Source organism: Erinaceus europaeus, chromosome 12 (genome assembly GCF_950295315.1).
Source record: "Erinaceus europaeus chromosome 12, mEriEur2.1, whole genome shotgun sequence".
NCBI lineage: Eukaryota > Metazoa > Chordata > Mammalia > Eulipotyphla > Erinaceidae > Erinaceus > Erinaceus europaeus.
This window is the reverse complement of record NC_080173.1, coordinates 50,116,538-50,135,911: the sequence shown is the minus strand read 5'-3', so window position 1 is coordinate 50,135,911 and position 19,374 is coordinate 50,116,538. Positions and strand designations below refer to the sequence as shown.

The following is a 19,374-nucleotide window of genomic DNA, read 5'->3' as shown; positions in this document are numbered from 1 at the left end:
AAAAAAATTTTTCAGCGGTCAGGCCATGGTGCATCTGCTTGAGTGCACACATTATCGTGTTCAAGCCCCCTATCCCCACTTGCAGGGGGGAAGCTTCATGAGCAGTGAAGCAGGGCTACAAGTCTATCTCCCTATCCCTTCTCAATTTCACTCTTCTTTTTTTTTTTAATATTTATTTATTCCCTTTTGTTGCCCTTGTTTTGTTGTTGTAGTTATTATTGTTGTTGTTATTGACATTGTCATTGTTAGGTAGGACAGAGAGAAATGGAGAGAGGAGGGGAAGACAGAGAGGGGGAGAGAAAGACAGACACCTGCAGACCTGCTTCACCGCTTGGGAAGCGACTCCCCTGCAGGTGAGGAGCTGGGGGCTCGAACCAGGATCCTTGTGCCAGCCCTTGCACTCTGCGCCACCCGCGCTTAACCCGCTGCGCTACTGCCCAACTCCTTCAATTTCACTGTTCTATCAAGTAAAAAAGGAGAAGGGGAAAAAAATCTTATCCTCCCCTTTGAGATTTTTAGGTAGACACAGACAGAGGGGCAAAAAGAGAGTGGAAAAAAGCCACAATTCTAATGTGTGCGTTGGCTCCACACTGAGTCATGTGCCTGGCAAAGCAGCTCTCTCTCTCTTAAAGAAGACATTTTTTAAAAAATATTTATTTATTTATTCCCTTTTATTGCCCTTGTTTTTTTTTTTTACTGTTGTAGTTACTATTGTTGTTGTTATTGATGTCGTCATTGTTGGATAGAACAGAGAGAAATGGAGAGAGGAGGAGAAAATAGAGAGGGGGAGAGAAAGATAGTCACCTGCAGACCTGCTTCACCACTTGTGAAGCGACTCCACTGAAGGGGGCTCGAACCGGGATCCTTATGCCAGTCCTTGCGCTTTGTGCCACCTGTGCTTAACCTGCTGCGCTACCACCCGACTCTCAAGAAGACTTTTTTAAAAAATATTTTTATTTATTTATTATAGGATAGAGACAGAAATCAAGAGAGGAGAGGGAGAGAGACACTTACAGCCCTGCTTCACTGTTCATGAAGCTTCCCCCCTGCAGATGGGGGCTAGGGGATTGAACCTGGATCTTTGCACACTGTCATGTGTGTGTATAACCAAGTACACCACCACCTGCCCCCCAAAGCAGCGCACTCTCCAACTGAACTATTTCACTGGCCCAAATAAATGGATTTGTGTGTGCTCCCAGTGCCTGGCACATACTAAGTGCTCCAAAATGTTATTTTTTCTTCTCTAGTTTGCACAGAATAGGGTACTAGTTAACAGCTTCTCCATGCACCGACATTTAGGTCATTTTCAGTTTTTGCTCTTAGAAACAGTTCTCCCTTATGCATGCTTGTGGGTAAAGGTGCCGCTGTCTCTAGACCACATTCCTAGAACTAAGACTTCCAGGTCAGAGGCTGTAAGTGCTGTTTGGGTAGACCCTGCCAATGCACAGGCTCTGGCGTTGCTGGGAACAGCTGGGCTTGATGGGCAGAAGGCTTAAGTGAAGCTGTTCATGGAAACATGGAGAGAACGACAAGGGGGATTATGCCTGCTCTCTTCCTGGCCCTGCTGAGTCTTCTCCTAATCTCCCTAATTGTTCTAGGGATCCAGATTCCAAAACTGCCCCCCTCCAGCCTGAGCAACTCAAAATCTTTGAGACTCTGGAGGAGATCACAGGTGGGCACTGCCTCTCATCCTGCTCCCATGGGGCTCGGGGTCCCCATTCCGTTGCCACACCCCTCACCTCACATTGTGCCCACAGGTTACCTGTACATCTCTGCATGGCCAGACAGGCTGCCTGACCTCAGTGCCTTCCAGAACCTTCGAGTAATCCGGGGAAGAGTTCTGCATGAGTGAGCACTGGGGGAGCAGGGCCTGGCAGGGTGCAGGGTGGGGAGTAGCTTCCTGGCAAGGCCTGGTGGAAGTTGGGGGTCTGTGGGTCCCCATCTTCCCTGGGGTCAAAGGCAGCGAATTTCCTATGGAAGCTGGTGGTGTGTGGTGGGGAAAGAAGGTGAGGGCAGCCCTTGCTGTCTGGGGAAGGGCAGACAGTGCACTGCCTTCCCTGCAGCTGGGTCCTTCTTCCCCCCACAGTGGTGCCTACTCGCTGACTCTGCAAGGACTGGGCATTATCTCACTGGGGCTCCGTTCCCTGCGAGAACTGGGCAGCGGGCTGGCCCTCATCCACCACAACCCCTGCCTCTGCTTCGTGCACACGGTGCCCTGGGAGCAGCTCTTCCGGAACTCTCACCAGGCCCTCCTCCACAGCGCCAACCGGCCAGCAGATGCGTGTGGTAAGACAGGGATCCCAGCACTGTACACTCCCCATCTGCCAGCACGCAGGTGTCCACGGGCCTGTGAGGGGCTTGTGCAGACCGCCCAACTCTGGTATGCCATTTTTGACATGGCTCTTGCTGGCTTGGCCTCTTGGTATGGCTTCTGGCTGGATTCTGCCACATTGCCTGGAGATCTCGCCCTTTCCTGCCCCCTCTGCTCTTAGAGCCTGCAGAGTTCCTCCCTGCATCACCCACCACCTGTACCCACCCTTCAGCCCACAGCCACCCCACACTCCCTCCCCCTGTTTCTGAAGCTTCCCTTAAGAGCTCCCTCTGGCCCCTTCCTCCTCACTGCAGTGGGTGAGAACCTAACCTGCTATTCGCTGTGCGCCCATGGGCACTGCTGGGGTCCCGGGCCCACCCAGTGCGTCAACTGTAGCCACTTCCTTCGGGGCCAGGAGTGCGTGAAGGAATGCCGAGTACTGCAGGGGTATGCAGGGCGGAGGCAGGGGGTGGCTGGAGGGGCGCACAGGGGCTCCTTCCAGACCCCCTCACCATCCCTCCCTTCTCACAGATTGCCCCGGGAGTATGTGAAAGGCAGGCACTGTCTGCCCTGCCACTCTGAGTGTCAGCCCCAGAATGGCTCTGAGTCCTGCTCTGGATCGGTGAGATGCTGGTGGGCTAAGCTGGAGGGAGGAAGTAAGGTTGCGGGTGGGGATGGCTAAGGACCTGGCTGACTGCTGAGAAGCTGCAGGCTATGTCCAGTCTGCCTTTGGTCCACAGAAGGACTGTGAGCTCAGACCTGAATGACTGAAGGGTAGAAGGAGAGGGAGTGGGACTGCTGGTGGACTGCAAGAGCAGAGTAGTGGGCCCTGAGCAGTGGTTCTCTGTCTGAACAGTCATCCTGGGGGAAGACTGACTTCTTGTCTGTGTCTGTGCCAAGGTGGTTAGACTTACGCAGTTTAGGTATCATACTACCTGGATTCAGATCTGGGTTCAGCTTCTGAGCATGTATCATTCACTCATAAAAAAACATCAAACTTGAGGCCTAGGCTTGATGGTCACTAGCACTGCATAAAATGACTGAATGACAGCCCCTTTCTCTCTTTCTTACATACACACACAAATGTAAAAATACGAAGTGCAAGTACTGGTGTAAGGATCTTGGTTCAAGCCCCCAGCTCCCCACCTGCCAGGGGAAGGGGTTGCTTCACAAGCAGTGAAGCAGGTCTGCAGGTGTCTATCTTTCTCTCCCCCTCTGTCTTCCCCTCTTCTCTCCATTTCTCTCTGTCCTATCTAACAAGAGCAAGGGCAACAAAATGGAAAAAATGATCTCCAGGAGCAGTGGATTCGTAGTGCAGGCACTGAGCCACAGCAATAACCCTGGAGGCAAAAAAAAAAAAAAGTAAAAATAAAAATAACTTTTTATTTATTTATTTACTTATTTATTCCCTTTTATTGCCCTTGTTGTTTTATTGTTGTAGTTATTCTTGTTGTCATTGTTGGATAGAACAGAGAGAAATGGAAAGAGGAGGGGAAGACAGAGAGGGGGAGAAAAAGATAGACACCTGCAGATCTGCTTCACCGCTTGTGGCTTGAACTGGAATCCTTACCCTGGTCCTTATGCTTTGTACCACCTGTGCTTAACTCACTGTGCTACCACCTGACTTCCAATAAAAAGAACTTTTTTTTCTTAAAAGAGAGAGATATTTTTTTAAAAATTTACTTATTTACTCCCTTTTGTTGCCATTGTTCTTCTATTGTTGTAGTTATTACTGGTGTTGTCCTTGTTGGATAGGACAGCGAGAAATGGAGAGAGGGGGGGAAGACAGAGGGGGAAGAGAAAGATAGACACCTGCAGACCTGCTTCACCGCCTGTGAAGCAACTCCCCTGCAGGTGGGGAGCCAGGGCCTCGAACCGAGATACTCACGCTGGTCCGTTCGCTTTGTGCCACCTGCACTTAACCCACTGTGCTACCGCCGGACTCCCTAAAAAAGAACTTTTTAAAAGATGTGGAGGTGGGGAGTCGGGCCGTAGCACAGCGTTATTTAAAATTTTTTTTAAAAAATGTGGGGGTGGACAGAGGCACACTCAGTTGAATGCGCATGGTACCATTTTCAAGGACCTGGGTTCAAGCCCCTGCTCCTCACCTGCAGGGAGGAAGACGTTTCACAAGTGGTGAAGCAGATATGCAGGTGTCTCTCTCTTTCTCCCTCTCTACCTTCTCCTATCAATTTCCCTTCTCAATTTCTCTATGTACTATCAAATAAAAAATAGAAAGGGGAAAAAGAAAAAAGAAGAAATGGTCATCAGGAGTGGTGGATTCATAGTTCCAGCACTGATCTGCAACAATAATCCTGTTGACAATTAAAAAAAAATGTGGGGAACTGGGTGGTGAGCAGGGACAGTAGATAAGTAGACATAGCAGGTCTGGAGCTGTGCCAGAAATAGGGCCAAGGAGCCCCAAGAGTAGATTCTGCTATCTTGGGGTGTGGGTGCCAGCCCCCCACAAAGACTTCCTTTCTCTCAGGGGGATGACCAGTGTGTGGCCTGTGCCCACTACAAGAACCCTCCTTCCTGTGTGGCTCGATGCCCCAGTGGTGTGAAGGCTGACCTCTCCTTCATGCCAGTCTGGAAGTTCCCTGATGAGGAGGGCACGTGCCAGCCATGCCCCATCAACTGCACCCACTCGTAAGTCTGAGGGCCTTTTTCTGAAAGGAGGGCTTTTGTTTCAGGGCTCTTAATATAAAAGGGGGACAACTCTTCCTCAGCTTACCCAAGACTCCTAATTGTTCATGTCTTTCTTTCCTGATTACAAAATTAACAGGTAGTCTTTTGGACTCATTCCAGAGACCCTCGGGTAACCTGTCCCCCAAGCTTTAACTCTAACTTCACTTTTGCACGTATCTTGTTTTGGACTCTAATAAAGGACAAATTTAGAAATTGCAAATAAATAAAAATAAAATAAAATAAACAGGTTAAAAAATTAAACTGAAGCATGAAATATAAAGGAATGTTAGATGTTCTATCCCCACTGTTAATAATCTAATTTCCCCCCCCAGGTCATTTTCATCTGTGTATTTCTAACATATATCTTACCAGAATGGATCATAAACCATATGCAATATTTACAAATTGCTTTTTTTACTTAACAGAATTGTGCAGTGTTTCTCCATATCCTAACGTGGTTATCTGCCTTACTTTTATTATTTTTTCATTTAGTTGCCTCTACACAGGAAATGTGTATACACACGACGCACACACACACACATGCACACACACACATGCATGCGCGTGCGCACGCGCGCACACACAAACACACACAAAGACACATCTTTTCTTCTGGGGCAGAACCAGCAGATTCACTGTGATTCATGCTTCTTCTAGACTTTTCTCAGCACATTTACATAGCCACATATTATACTGAGTGGAATTACATAACATCACTGTTAGTGTAGGTCAAACATGGTAAAAAATAACAGTTCCATACAGTTCACCATATATCAGTTTTGGTTGTATGTGTGCATTGTAATATAAAGAGAATCACATTTTTCATATTGCTCTACACTTTATTTTTCCTTCTTCCTCCTCCCAACCCCATGTATATCTGGAAGGTCCTGGTTTGCGATAGCATGGATTTAATATTGTTTAACCATGTTCCATATCTAAGGGATATCAAACAAGCGTTCTTTCTTTTTTTTTTTAAACCAGAGCACTGATCAGCTCTGGTTTACGGTGGTGCAGGGGACTGAACCTGGGACTTAGAAGCCTCAGGCATGACAGTCTGTTTGCACAACCATTATGCTATCTACCCCTGCCCCAGGCTTTTTTTCTTTCATTTCATGTTACTGCATTTGAGTCCCATGTATTAGTGAACATATGATCCATCCCAGCTGATGTATGGCTGGTGTTGGCATTTTTAGGGTTTACCCCAAGGGGTGGAGCTGCTGGGTCATAAGTATTGTTGGATTTAATAGTTATTGCCACACTGTCCTCTGTAGAAGTGGCATAGTTCCCCTGCCCTGGAATTGGTTTGTGGGTGAAGTGACTGAGCTTTTGAACCTGATGGTCCTTTGCGTATCTCCTCCCACCTTCTAAATCAGCCTGGAAAGGTGCCAGGGAGCAGCGGGTACTGGCTTCCAGGCTAGAGAAGGACTACCCTTATGGGGTGCTACAAAGAACACTGGTGACCTTGAGCCCAGTTTCTGCTTTAGTCAAATGGGGATAATAACTCAGCCACACCCACCCTGCGGGTGGTGAGGCTGGACTCATCCCAGAAGGTGGTTCCTAGCCTTGTTGACTGATTCTTTCTTCCGTAGCTGTGTGGACCTGGACGACAAGGGCTGCCCCGCCGAGCAGAGAGCCAGGTCAGCCTGTTCCCCAGGCCCCACCCCACGTTCGTTGCCTGCCACTGCCCTGCCAGTCCCTGGGCCATCACTCCTGCAGTGAGGAAGGTGTCCTGACATGACTCGTCTCTTCCCAGTCCACTCTTCCACTAACGATTCCTGGGGCCAGGTGGTGACACACACTTGGTTAAGTGCACACATAACCACTACTGATACCACTTTCAGTCTGTTTCCTCAAGTGGATAGAGGATTTGCTTGGAGTGCTTAGGGGGCTAGAGAACAGGAAGAGATGGTAAGGCTCCCAGTACCTCCCTGCCCTCAAGTGGCTAGAAGGATTCAACGAGGGTCCCAGCTCCCTGGGACTCAAGGTGGATTGAGAAGAGAAGGAAGTGGCTGTGTGGAAGAGGGAACAATGGATTTTTTTTTTAAATATTTTTTATTTTATTTATTTATTCCCTTTTGTTGCCCTTGTTTTATTGTTGTAGTTATTATTGTTGTTGTCGTCATTGTTGGATAGGACAGAGAGAAATGGAGAGAGGAGGGGAAGACAGAGAGGAGGAGAGAAAGATAGACACCTGCAGACCTGCTTCACCTGCAGGTGGGGAGCCAGGGTTCGAACCGGGATCCTTATGCCGGTCCTTGTGCTTTGCGCCACCTGCGCTTAACCCGCTGCGCTACAGCCCGACTCCCGGATTCTTTTTTTTTTAACCAGAGCACTGCTTAGCTCTGGTTTATGATGGTTCAGGGAATTGAACCTGGGACTTTGGAGTCTCAGGCATAGGAGTCTGTTTGCATAACCATTATGCTATCTACCCCTGCCCAGAACAGTGGGTTCTTAACCAGGGGTGGTGGGAGCCTTCAAGGAGGAGGTAACCCAGTGTGGCATTTGAGTTAGGCCTTAAAGAGAGGCAGGTGTGTCACATGCATCAGGTGACATTGGGAAGAGGGATTAGAATTTCAGGTGTATTCGCTTGAAGTTCTAGGTCATTGAGTAGTAAGCACAGGAGTACAGGAGACAGTGACTGACTTAGGTTAAGGTCAGATCTGGAGGGTGAAGAGCCTCACTCAGCAGGCCATGGGCGTGGGCAGTGGGGAGCTTTGGGGAGAAAAAACAGATTGGAGTGTGTCCTAAGCAATCATTTGTCTGTACAGTAAAATTAATGGGGGCCAGGCAGTGGTGCACATGATTGAGCCCACATGTTACAGTGCATGAGGACTTAGGTTTAATGCCCCCACCCCCACCTGCAGGGAGAAAGCTTCATGAGTGGTAAAACAGTGCTTCAGTGCTCTTTTTCCCTCTCCTTCCTCTTCCTCTCCCTTACCCCCTTCCTTCTGATTTGTCTCTATCCAGTAAATAAATACATTGTAGGGGGGGGGAATTATATAGAGGCTCACAGTGTGCCAACCATTGGCTAAGCACACAGAGATAATAACAGTGTAACACCATAAGCTGAGCCTTGAAAGACAATATCTTTGAGAAATGGTGGGGGCTGGGGATATAGCACTTTCATGCCTGAGACTCTAAGGTCTCAGGTTCAATCCCCAGCACCACCATAAACCAGAATCGAGTAATCATCTGGTGTCTCTCTCTCAATATGTATATAATTAAAATTAATTTTAAAGAGAGAAATGGTGGTACAGGCAGAAAGAACAGTACATGCAGAGTGGGACGTGTGGAAAGTCATGACCTATAAGTGAAAATTTGGCTGGAGCTTCAGAATCACCGGGACACTTTCCTGAGCCCCACCCCGAGCACCACCAGAGTTCCCAGGGGTGGGGCTCCAGCATACTAGCAGGTCTCTGGAGATTTGGGTTGGGAAGAGATACAGGAGCATAGGTGTGAAGAGGGCTTTTTAAAAATATATTTATTTATTTTCCCTTTTGTTGCCCTTGTTTTATTGTGGTTGTAGTTATTGTTGTTGTTATTGATGTTGCTGTTGGATAGGATGGAGAGAAATGGAGAGAGGAGGGGAAGACAGGGGGAGAGAAAGACAGACGCCTGCAGACCTGCTTCACATCCTGTGAAGCGACTCCCCTGCAGGTGGGGAGACGGGGGCTTGAACTGGGATCCTTAACGTGGGTTCTTGTGCTTCACGCCACGTGCACTTAACCCACTGAGCTACCGCCCAACTCCCTTTTTTTTTTTTTTTAAGATTTTATTTATTAATCAGAAACATAGGAGAGAGAAAGAACCAGGCATCACCCTGGTACATGTGCTGCTGGGGATTGAACTCAGGACCTCATGCTTAAAAGTCCGATGCTTTATCCACTGTGCCACTTCCCAGACCATGAAGAGAGCTTAGAGTCTAAACTTTATCCTGGAGGCAGTAGGGAGCCAAGGGAAGTTCTAAAGTATGGAAGAGAAGGGTGATCACCCTTTCAACTTCCCCTTTGCAAATGTCAGTGACCTTTTGGTCCTAGTGGGACCCCTTCATCCCTCCTACCCCAAACTGGGCCCCAATTCCTGATCCTGCTTCCCCTCTTCTGCTCCTCCCCAGCCCTGTGACATCCATCATTGCTGTGGTGGTGGGCATTCTGTTTGCCATCATGTGCCTGGCCCTTGGCATCATCATCAAGCGAAGGCGGCAGAAGATCCGGAAGTATACCATGCGGCGGCTGCTGCAGGAAACCGAGGTGAGGGGCTGGAGGGTCCCCTGCCAGCATGGGGTCTGTACCTGGTGCCCTCACACTGACACACTGCTCCTTCTCCCCAGCTGGTGGAGCCACTGACTCCAAGCGGAGCAGTGCCCAACCAGGCTCAGATGCGGATCCTGAAAGAAACAGAGCTGAGGAAGGTGAAGGTGCTTGGATCTGGAGCTTTTGGCACAGTCTACAAGGTCAGGGGGAGGGCCAGTATCTGGAGAAGGCAGTGCCCGAAGGGGCCAGTGGGGACAAATGCAAAGAGCTGCCCATGAGCTGTGGGCAGTGGTGTGGAGGGCAGTTCTAAAGGCTGTAAAGGGAGTGGAGAGTGGGCCTCCATAGTGGGGTTGGCCCAGGGGCAGGGCAGGAAGGGAAAGCGAAGTGTAAGGAATGACGCCCTGGAAAACAGCAGGTTGGGTCTGGCTGGCGGTCCTCTTCCTGCTCACATCCTCCTCATTTTGCCCAGGGCATCTGGATTCCGGATGGGGAAAATGTGAAAATCCCAGTGGCCATCAAAGTATTGAGGGAAAACACATCTCCAAAAGCCAACAAAGAGATCTTGGATGTAAGTCTCTTCATCTTCTCCAGTTGGAAGCAGGGGATGGGGGTTGGGGGTAGGGGGGGAACAGCCGACTCCAGGTGTGAGTCACTAGGCTCTGGGGAGTCTCCTAAACCTTGATTCTTCAACTTCCATGTCTGTGGATCGTGGTTGTGGTTTGTGATGGAAGGGATGGGTTGAGTGAAGGTCTTCAAGGAGTTTGAGGTGCTTAGGAGTGGCCTCCTACCTGCACTCAGTGTGTACACTCACCCCCCAGGAAGCATATGTGATGGCTGGTGTGGGCTCCCCTTATGTGTCCCGACTCTTGGGCATCTGCCTGACATCCACGGTGCAGCTGGTGACACAGCTCATGCCTTATGGCTGCCTTCTGGACCACGTGCGGGAACACCGTGGACGCCTGGGCTCCCAGGACCTGCTGAACTGGTGCGTGCAGATCGCCAAGGTACGTACTCAGAGGGTCTGGGCTCTGGGGGCTCCCTTGGGAGCAAGCCTCTGACTCCCTGCATGGCAGGGATGGGGAAACTTCCTGGAAGAGTGTGGCCAGGACACAGCTCCACCAGAAGGTCCACACTGATGCCTCTGACCACAGGGGATGAGCTACTTGGAGGACGTGCGGCTTGTGCACAGGGACCTGGCTGCTCGAAATGTGCTGGTCAAGAGTCCCAACCATGTCAAGATTACTGACTTTGGTCTGGCTCGGCTGCTGGACATTGATGAGACTGAGTACCATGCGGACGGGGGCAAGGTTAGAGGAGAGAGCAGGGTGGTGCTGGGCAGAGTGGGGTTTGGCTGCTAGGAGAGCTGAGTGACCACTTCCACAGCACACCTAACTCAAGCACACCTGCTCTCTCAGGTGCCCATCAAGTGGATGGCATTGGAATCCATTCTCCGCCGGCGGTTCACCCACCAGAGTGACGTGTGGAGTTATGGTGTGTAGGGGGAGAGTTGGGGTGTGTGTGCGAGGTGCCATGGCCCTGGGGGGCTGGTGGTGGGGGATGAGAGCCTGGCTGAGAGAGAATGAACAGAGACACCTCGGCATGTGGGAGGCGAAGGAGGGGCCATCAGTGCACCCCTGCCAGGGTCTGTGCACTTCCCAGACACTGAGGGGAAGACTGAGCAGGTCTTGCCCCTTGCCTTTGCACCCCTCCCTTTCTGTCACCCCTGGTGGAACACCCCCCCGGGACTCAGTAGACTAAAAGTTCCCTCTGTTCCCCCACCCCTGCCCCAGGTGTGACTGTCTGGGAACTGATGACTTTTGGGGCCAAGCCTTATGATGGGATCCCAGCCCGGGAGATCCCTGATTTGCTGGAGAAGGGGGAACGACTGCCGCAGCCCCCCATCTGCACCATTGATGTCTACATGATCATGGTCAAGTGTGAGTGGCAGTGCTGGGTCTGCTGCCTGAGGAGGTGTGGGGAGTCCTGGGTGAAGGGACCTACAAGAGGCATGGAAGAGGGCCAAGAGCAGGATGTTTGGCCCCAGGGGCCCTGAAGCAGTTAAAGCAGCCTCTAAAGGGTCTGTGTTAGTGGCCCATGAAATGGCAAAGCAGGTAGAGTGCTGCCTTGTAAGCACAAGATTCTGAGCTCTACCCCTGGTATCGCATGTGCCAAAGTGATACTCTGGCTGGTGTTCTTTTCCCTCCCCATATATAAATAAAACTGTTAAGAGAAAGGTCTGGGAGGCGGGCGGTAGCGCAGCGGGTTAAGCGCACGTGGTGCAAAGCACAAGGACCAGTGGGTGTAAGGATCCCGGTTTGAGCCCCCGGCTCCCCACCTGCAGGGGAGTCGCTTCACAGGCGGTGAAGCAGGTCTGCAGGTGTCTGTCTTTCTCTCCCCCTCTCTGTCTTCCCCTCCTCTCTCCATTTCTCTCTGTCGTATCCAACAACAAAGACAACAATAATAACTACAACAACAATAAAAAACAAGGGCAACAAAAGGGAAAATAAATATAAAAAATAATAATAAAAAGAGAAAGGTCTGAGAAGAAAAGGAGAAAGAGGAAGAAGGAGGAGAAGAAAAAGGAGAAGGTTCTGAGGGGGCCTGGGCAGTGGCACATCTGGTTGAGTGCACATATGAACTTTATTTATTTTTTCCTTTTGACACCAGGTTTATTGCTGGGGCTTGATGCCTACAAAATGAATCCACCACTCCTGGTGACCTTTTTCTTTTTCTTTTTGGTAGACAGAAATTAAGAGGGAGATAGAGACACACCTGTAGCACTGTTTAACCACTTGTCAAGCTGTCCCCCTGCAGGTGGGGACCTGGGGTTTGAACCTCAGCCTTGCACATGGTTAATATGTGAGTTCTACCAGATGTGCTACCTCCATCTCCTGACCTTGTGAGTGTGCTTGTTGTTGCTTGTGGTGGTGGTGGTGGAGTGTGTGTGTGTGTGTGTGTGTATTTAACCTGAGCACTGTTCAGATCTGGCTTATGGTAGTGCTGAGGATTGAATTTGGAACTTTTGATGTCTCAGGCATGAAAGTCTTTTTGCATAACCATTTTGCTATCTCCCCAGCCCATCTGTGGCACTTTGACAATACAAGTCCAGAGAAGCTAGAGGATCAGTGAAGAGAGACTTAAGCAAATAAAAAGGGGAAGCTAGTCGAGCTGCCCAAAGGTTCTGGCTCTGGACCTGTCTTCTCTACCACTGAGGACTTTGAACCAGCAGTTGCAGTTGTCTAGAGCAGAGCGGAGAGAGGTGGGGCCACACATGGGCTGCAGCCAGAACTCTGATGTTGATCTGCCTCTTGTACCAGGCTGGATGATTGACTCTGAATGTCGGCCTCGATTCCGAGAGTTGGTGGCTGAGTTCTCTCGAATGGCCAGGGACCCACAGCGCTTTGTGGTCATCCAGGTGCTGAATTTTTCCATCCCAATCTCCCTGGAACTATGGGCACTCTTTGTAGAGGGTGGAAAGGGGTAATGATGATGTCCCCTGGGTCCTTGGCCTCCTGTCTGGTGGCTTGTCGACGGGAAGCTGTGTGCCGAACTGGGCGGGGCTACTGTACTTTCTCTCCTCCCCAGAATGAGGACTTGGGCCCTGCCAGCCCCTTGGACAGCACCTTCTACCGCTCACTGCTGGAAGACGACGACATGGGGGACTTGGTGGATGCAGAGGAGTACTTGGTACCCCAACAGGGCTTTTTCTGCCCAGACCCTGCCCCAGGCACCGGGGGCACAGCCCACCGCAGGCACCGAAGCTCATCCACCAGGGTCAGTGCCCTCAGTCATACTGGGGTGGGTGTGTTTAGTTGCTTCCCCCCCCCCATCATCCCTTTTGTTCATGTCCCCCCAACTATCTCCTCTCTTGGGGAATCCATCGTTTCTAAGCAGGATTTATATTGGCTTCTTACCCAAGACTCTTCACATGGACTCTTTCACACCCTCAAGTGACCTCTGTTTATGTCCTGTAGCCATTTACCTCCTGTGGATCTTCACTGCTAGATCCATGAAGACCCTGAACATAACTTTGTCTTTTGTCCCCAGAGTGGTGGTGGTGAGCTAACACTAAGCCTGGAACCCTCTGAGGAAGAGCCCCCCAGGTCTCCACTGGCACCCTCCGAAGGGGCTGGTTCAGATGTGTTTGATGGCGACCTAGGAATCGGGGTAGCCAAGGGACTGCAGAGCCTCCCCTCACATGATCCCAGCCCTCTACAGCGGTACAGTGAGGACCCCACATTACCCCTCCCCCCTGAGACCGACGGCTACGTGGCCCCTTTGAACTGCAGCCCCCAGCCTGGTATGGAACATAGGCCTGAGCTGGGCAACTGGGAGGTGGGAGAGTTGGGTGTTAAGTCCAGTACCCGCCAGTTATAGTGACAAGAGTTATACAAGTTCTTTTTTCTAACAGTCCCTTTCTCTTATCCTTCCAGAATATGTGAACCAACTTGAGGTTAGGCCGCAGCCTTCCTCACCTGTAGAGGGTCCTCTGTCTCCTTCTCGACCTGCTGGTGCCACTCTAGAAAGACCTAAGACTCTTTCCCCCAAGACTCTCTCCCCTGGGAAGAACGGGGTTGTCAAAGACATTTTTGCCTTTGGGGGTGCTGTGGAGAACCCTGAGTACTTGGTACCCCAGGGTGGGACTGCCCCTCAGCCCCACCCTCCTCCAGCCTTCAGCCCAGCCTTTGACAACCTCTATTACTGGGACCAGGACCGGTCAGAGCGGGCCTCTCCACCTGTGGCCTTTGAAGGGACCCCTACAGCAGAGAACCCTGAGTACCTGGGCCTGGATGTGCCAGTATGAACTATGGCCAAGTTCTCTTGAGGCCTGGCTGCACACTCTGAGGCAGCTGGGGAGGCTTGACTTCTGACCTACTTCCAGATGAGGCCCTTTGCCCATGTCCTCGGACAGCTGCCAGGCCAGGAACCAACCTTCCTATGAGATTTCCAGGTGGCTGAGAGGTACTCAGCGAGCTGGAAGAAGGGGCAGTACTGGGGTGTTTGGTTTGGAGCCCTGCCCCAGAAGACTGTACGCCACAAGGCAGAGCCAGCCTCTCCAGAGGGAGCAGCATTGCCTGGCTCTTTTGCCAGCCCCTTGGCCCTGAAGAACTGAGGGGAGCAGGGCCTGGCAGTGGGAGAAAGCCCAAGGGAGCCAAGGAACAAGAGCAGCTCATTCAGAGACTGTTCCCGAGACATAGCTCTGCTCCCAGGAGGGAGCAGCAGCATCCACACTATGTTGTACAGAGTGCTTTTTTGTTTGTTTTTACTTACTTTGTTTTTTAAAGATGAAATATGAACTCAGGGAGAAAGTGGGTATTGTGGAAGTGGGGCAAGGGTGGCTCCTGGGGTTGGGAGAGAGATGTGTCCTCTTCATATCCATTTTCTCCACTTGCAAATATATTTTGGAAAACCGCTAGGCACCAGCCTTGTCTCGGGGGTGACCCTGCCATCCCCCACTGCACACATCCTATCTTACACTCATGATACCTTTTCCTGGAGGGAGTGACTGGGAATCTTCAGAGACTAAATGAGGAAATGTCCTGGCTTTTGGGTTTTGGGAGACCTGGGGATGGGGTTTCTTGGATGAGAGTTCTTTAATAACCATATTGTTTATTTTATTTATTTACTCATTTATTTATTGCTGTAGGGTTATTGCTGGGGCTTGATGCCTGCACTATGAATCCACTGCTCCTAGTGGCCATTTTTTTTTTCATTTTATTTATTTCAGAAATAAGGTGAGAGTGGAGGGTAGGAGAGACACCTACAGCACTGCTTCACCATTCAGGAAGCTTCCCCCCTGCAGGTGGGGGCCTGGGGTTTGAACTTGAATCCCTGTGCGTGGTAACATGTACACTCTACAGTGTGTGCCACTGCCTGCCCTGACAACCATATTATTTTGGTTTAGAGAGAAATTCCTAAGGCTACCCACTAGAAAGAGGCGATTGTCTCCCCTTGGGACATGGAGGAGGAAAGAAAACACAGAGTCTACTGTGTGGTTCAGTCTCCTTGCCTTATTTTTAATTAATTAACTAATTAATTTTTGCCTCTAGGGTTATTGCTGGGATTCAGTGCTGGCACTACAAATCCATGGCTCCTGGAGGCCATTTTTTCCACTGGATAGGACAGAGAGAAACTAAGAGTGATGGGGAAGATAGAGGGGGGAGAGAGAGATAGACACCTGCAGACCTGCTTCACCACTTCTGAAGCGGTGCCCCTGCAGGTGAGGGGGGACTCAAACCAGAGTCCTTGTGCGGATTCTTGCTCTTGGTACTATGTATGCTTAACTGGGTGCCACCACCTGGCCCCTCCTTGCCTTATCTATGAGGGGAATCACTGAACTAGAAGCCACAGTTCAGCAAAATCCCACCCACCCAGTATAAAGATTGATCCCCAAACACACACACTGGACATAAACATACCCACTGGCACAGGTGTCTGTAGTGCCACTTTATTACCAGTATAGTGGACATTGCCTGGGATTCATAGAGAATTGGATCTATGGGAACATCTGTTTGGTTTTGCCAAACTGGGAAGAGGACTGGGCTTTTGTGGGCACAGATCCCAGGAAGGGGGCATAAGAAATGTCCATGGAAAGGGTCTCTCTTTCTCTCACCCCCAAGGTCACAAAAGCTCCTCTTCCCTCTGGATACCCAAGCAAAGTAGAGCCCAGGATCTCTGAGCTGGCAAGAGCCAAGTGAAGGGAATTAGGCAGGGAAGAGCCTACAGTAGGACCAAGAGGGGGACCAAGGCTTGGGTCTTGGAACAGTGCAGGAACCCAGAGTCACATGTTGTCACAGGATGACACAGGGAGGACGGCTGTTGGTGATCTTTTCTAGGGGTTCTCCATTACTGGCTCTTCGGATGGCTTCAATGAGCTAGAGAGTAGAGACAGTGGGGTTGGGTTGCCAGAAAAGTCATGATGCATTTTTGCATAGAAAAACCAGGAGAAAAAAAAATACATCATGACTTTTCTGACAATCCAGTAATAGGGAACTGAGTGGCCATGGGATCCCCCCACCCTTCCATTTGCAATACTCACATCTTTCTCATATGGAAAGCCCCCATTCTCCAGCTTAGAGAATACCAGCTGCCCATTGATCTCGATCTCAAAGGCTCCTGCAATTAAGTGCTTCAATAAATTATGCTGAAAGCAGGTAAAAGTCTGGGGAAGAGGCCTCAAGGGAGACGGAGGGCACCACACTTAGGCTTCACGTACACCTTCATGCCTCCATAAAACCCAATTAGAGTGGGGCCAGGTGGTGGCACACCTGGTTGAGTGCAAGTATTACAATGCTCAAGGACACGGGTTCCATCCAGCCCCTGGTCCCCACCTGCAGGGGAAAGCTTTGCGAGTGGTGATGCAGTGCTGCAGGTGTCTCTCTGTTTATCACCCCATTCCCTCTTGATTTCTGGCTGTCCTTATCCAATAAATAAAGATTTTTAAAAAATTTAAAAAAACCCATTAGAGGGAGTCGGGCAGTAGCGCAGCGGGTTAAGCGCACGTGGCGCAAAGCACAAGGACCAGCGTAAGGATCCACGTTCTTGCCCCGGCTCCCCACCTGCAGAGGAGTCGCTTCACAGGCGCTGAAGCAGGTCTGCAGGTGTCTTTTTTTCTCCTCCCCCTCCTCTCTCCATTTCTCTCTGTCCTATCCAACAACGAACGACATCAACAATAATAACCACAACAAAGCTACAACAACAAGGGCAACAAAAAGGGGGGTGGGGGGGGAAATGGCCTCCAGGAGCAGTGGATTCATGGTGCAGGCACTGAGCCCCAGCAATAACCCTGGAGGCAAGAAAAATAAATAAAAAAACAAGGACAATAAAAGGGGAAAATAAATATTAAATTTTTTTTTTAAAGCATTAGAGACTGGTAGATCCTTAAGTCATTTTCCCAATCTGGGTCAAGCCAGAGAGACACCAGGGAGGCCTCACCAGTGTGTCCTTTTAACTCCCTCCAGTGTGACCGGGCACTCACGCCGGTGCCGGACACTGGGGCCGGAAAGTGGAGCACTGACCCGACAGGGATCTGCAGGCCTCACCTGTGCCCCCAAGGCGTGACTCGATCTCGATGCCGGGATACTGCTCCTTCACGGCGCTCGCCAGCTCCTGGTAGGTCGCCTCGAAGCCGCAGGGTTCACTGGGGAGAAGACGGCGCGGTCCACTAGTGTTCTGGGGGGCCTCCCGTGCACCCACCTCCTGCACCCCAACTGACTGAAGCCGCTCACCAGTACTCCACCACGATACGGACCCCGCTACCCGGTTCGACCTCCCCGGGAGGGGGCGCTACGGCCGTGGGCCCCGGCTCCCCGCTCATCGCTGCAGTCCCGTTCCTACCGCTGCTTCCGGGTGTGACGCGCGGCATGGCGGTCACGTGAAGGGGAGCCCCCCCACCCGCTCAGCCTCCGGGCGCCCCCTGCAGGCTGCTGCTGAAAGGTGCTCGTAGCTCCAGGCGCTACCCTGCAGTGAGCACTGCTCTAGACCACCTCCCTGCCGGGAGTGAGGGCGTCTGGGGCTGGTCTCACTCTGGGGTCTCCCGGTCTATGTGCCCTCATTTGACTCAGTGAGGTAGCTTAGCCTGCAAAGGGCGTTCCAGTTTGTAAAAAAGGAGTGAAAGTGGAGTCAGACAAGCGGGCACGGGACCTGAGTTTGGCTGATGGTGTGAAATAGTTGCTGATAGCATTTTAAATCACTTCATCGTTACACATTCAAGTGCTTTCTGGGTGAAGAGACAGTGTAATAGTTATGCAAAAGACTTTCATGTCTGATGCTCTGAGGTCCCAGGTTCAATTCCCAGCACCACCATAAGCCAGAGCTTAGCAGTGCTCTGGTCTATCTTTCTCTTAGTATCATTCCCTCATTCAAGTGCTTCTGACTCCTAAGAGAGAATTAGAGCATCACTTGGCACGTGGGATGCCAGGACTGAACTCAAGCCTTTATAATGATAGTCTAAGGTTTTATCCACTGTGCCACTGACCACCTTGTGCATATTTATTTATCTGAAAGACATACAGAAAGAATATCACAGCACTGCTCTACCATTCATGGTGCTCCTCTGATGCCATCAATGGTGCTTCCAAGTGGCACTAGGGTCAAACTCAGGGCCTCCCATGAAGCAAAGCGTGTGCTCTACCAGGTGGGCTATCTCCCAGACCCTGAATATATCATTTTTATGTATTTATTTATTTATTTATTTTAAAAATATTTTATTTACTTATTTATTAATGAGAAAGGTAAGAGGAGAGAGAGAAAGAACCAGATATCACTCTGGTACATGTGCTGCTGGGGACTGAACTCAAGACCTCATGCTTGAGAGTCCAATGCTTTATCCACTGCACCACCTCCTGGACCATTTTTATGTATTTATTATCTTTACTCATTTATTGGATTGAGGCAGCCAGGAATTTAGAGGAATGGGGAGAAGAGGGGGAGAGAGATAGACACCTGCAGCACAGCTTCAACACGTGTGAAACTTTACCCGTGCAGGTGGGGACTGGGGGCTTGAACCCAGGTCCTTGCATATTGTAACATATGCGCTCAACCAGGTGCATCTGTCATCTTTTGTTTATCTATTAAATAATAGATAATTGACCTGGTCCAGGAGGTGGTGTAGTGGATAAAGCATTAGACTCTCAAGCATGAAGTCCAGAGTTAAATCCTCCTACAGCACATGTACCAGAGTGATTCTCTGATTCTCCTCTCTTTCTACCTCTTTCATAAATAAATAAATCTTTAAAAAAAAATTTTTAAAAAAGAAAATAGCAGTTGATGTACAGTATATTTAAATTTCCAGCTTTTGGTTACTTTGAATAAGGTGGCTCTGAGTTTCTGTGTGAGTGTCTTTGCTGCATATGTTCTCAGTCCTAGAAGTAGAATTGCTGAGTTGTGAGTTTATGTGTTTTTTTTCATTTTTAATATTTATTTATTTTCCCTGTTGTTGCCCTTTTTGTTGTTGTTGTTATTGGTGTCGTTGTTGTTGGATAGGAAAGAGAGAAATGGAGAGAGAAGGGAAAGACAAAGAGGGGGAGAAAGACACCTGCAGACATGCTTTACCGCCTGTGAAGCGACTCCCCTGCAGGTAGGGAGCTGGGGGCTCGAACCGGGATCCTTCCGCTGGTTCTT

The 19,374-nt window shown here is 50.1% G+C and overlaps 2 protein-coding genes across 2 annotated transcripts in view; one reads left to right on the top strand and one right to left on the bottom strand.

Moving 5' to 3' along the window:
- ERBB2 (erb-b2 receptor tyrosine kinase 2) overlaps positions 1-14,666 on the top strand; it is a 32,217-nt gene extending 17,551 nt beyond the window's left edge. Inside the window, exons 10-27 of the mRNA XM_007530950.3 lie at positions 1,599-1,672; positions 1,758-1,848; positions 2,087-2,286; positions 2,626-2,758; positions 2,843-2,933; positions 4,800-4,960; positions 6,589-6,636; positions 9,114-9,249; positions 9,330-9,452; positions 9,722-9,820; positions 10,071-10,256; positions 10,404-10,559; positions 10,668-10,743; positions 11,043-11,189; positions 12,570-12,667; positions 12,838-13,026; positions 13,300-13,552; positions 13,686-14,666. Coding sequence (XP_007531012.1) covers positions 1,599-1,672; positions 1,758-1,848; positions 2,087-2,286; positions 2,626-2,758; positions 2,843-2,933; positions 4,800-4,960; positions 6,589-6,636; positions 9,114-9,249; positions 9,330-9,452; positions 9,722-9,820; positions 10,071-10,256; positions 10,404-10,559; positions 10,668-10,743; positions 11,043-11,189; positions 12,570-12,667; positions 12,838-13,026; positions 13,300-13,552; positions 13,686-14,056 — 2,632 coding nt within the window. The 3' untranslated portion in view covers positions 14,057-14,666. The remainder of the gene's footprint in view (positions 1-1,598; positions 1,673-1,757; positions 1,849-2,086; positions 2,287-2,625; positions 2,759-2,842; positions 2,934-4,799; positions 4,961-6,588; positions 6,637-9,113; positions 9,250-9,329; positions 9,453-9,721; positions 9,821-10,070; positions 10,257-10,403; positions 10,560-10,667; positions 10,744-11,042; positions 11,190-12,569; positions 12,668-12,837; positions 13,027-13,299; positions 13,553-13,685) is intronic.
- A 1,002-nt stretch (positions 14,667-15,668) lies between these two features.
- MIEN1 (migration and invasion enhancer 1) lies at positions 15,669-17,639 on the bottom strand. The gene is made up of 4 exons (XM_007530951.3): positions 17,481-17,639; positions 17,295-17,392; positions 16,292-16,368; positions 15,669-16,127 (listed from the first exon to the last, which is right to left on the bottom strand). Exons 1-4 carry the CDS (start codon positions 17,615-17,617, stop codon positions 16,044-16,046), a joined length of 396 nt encoding a protein of 131 aa, XP_007531013.1. The 5' UTR covers positions 17,618-17,639; the 3' UTR covers positions 15,669-16,043.
- Positions 17,640-19,374: the final 1,735 nt, after the last annotated feature.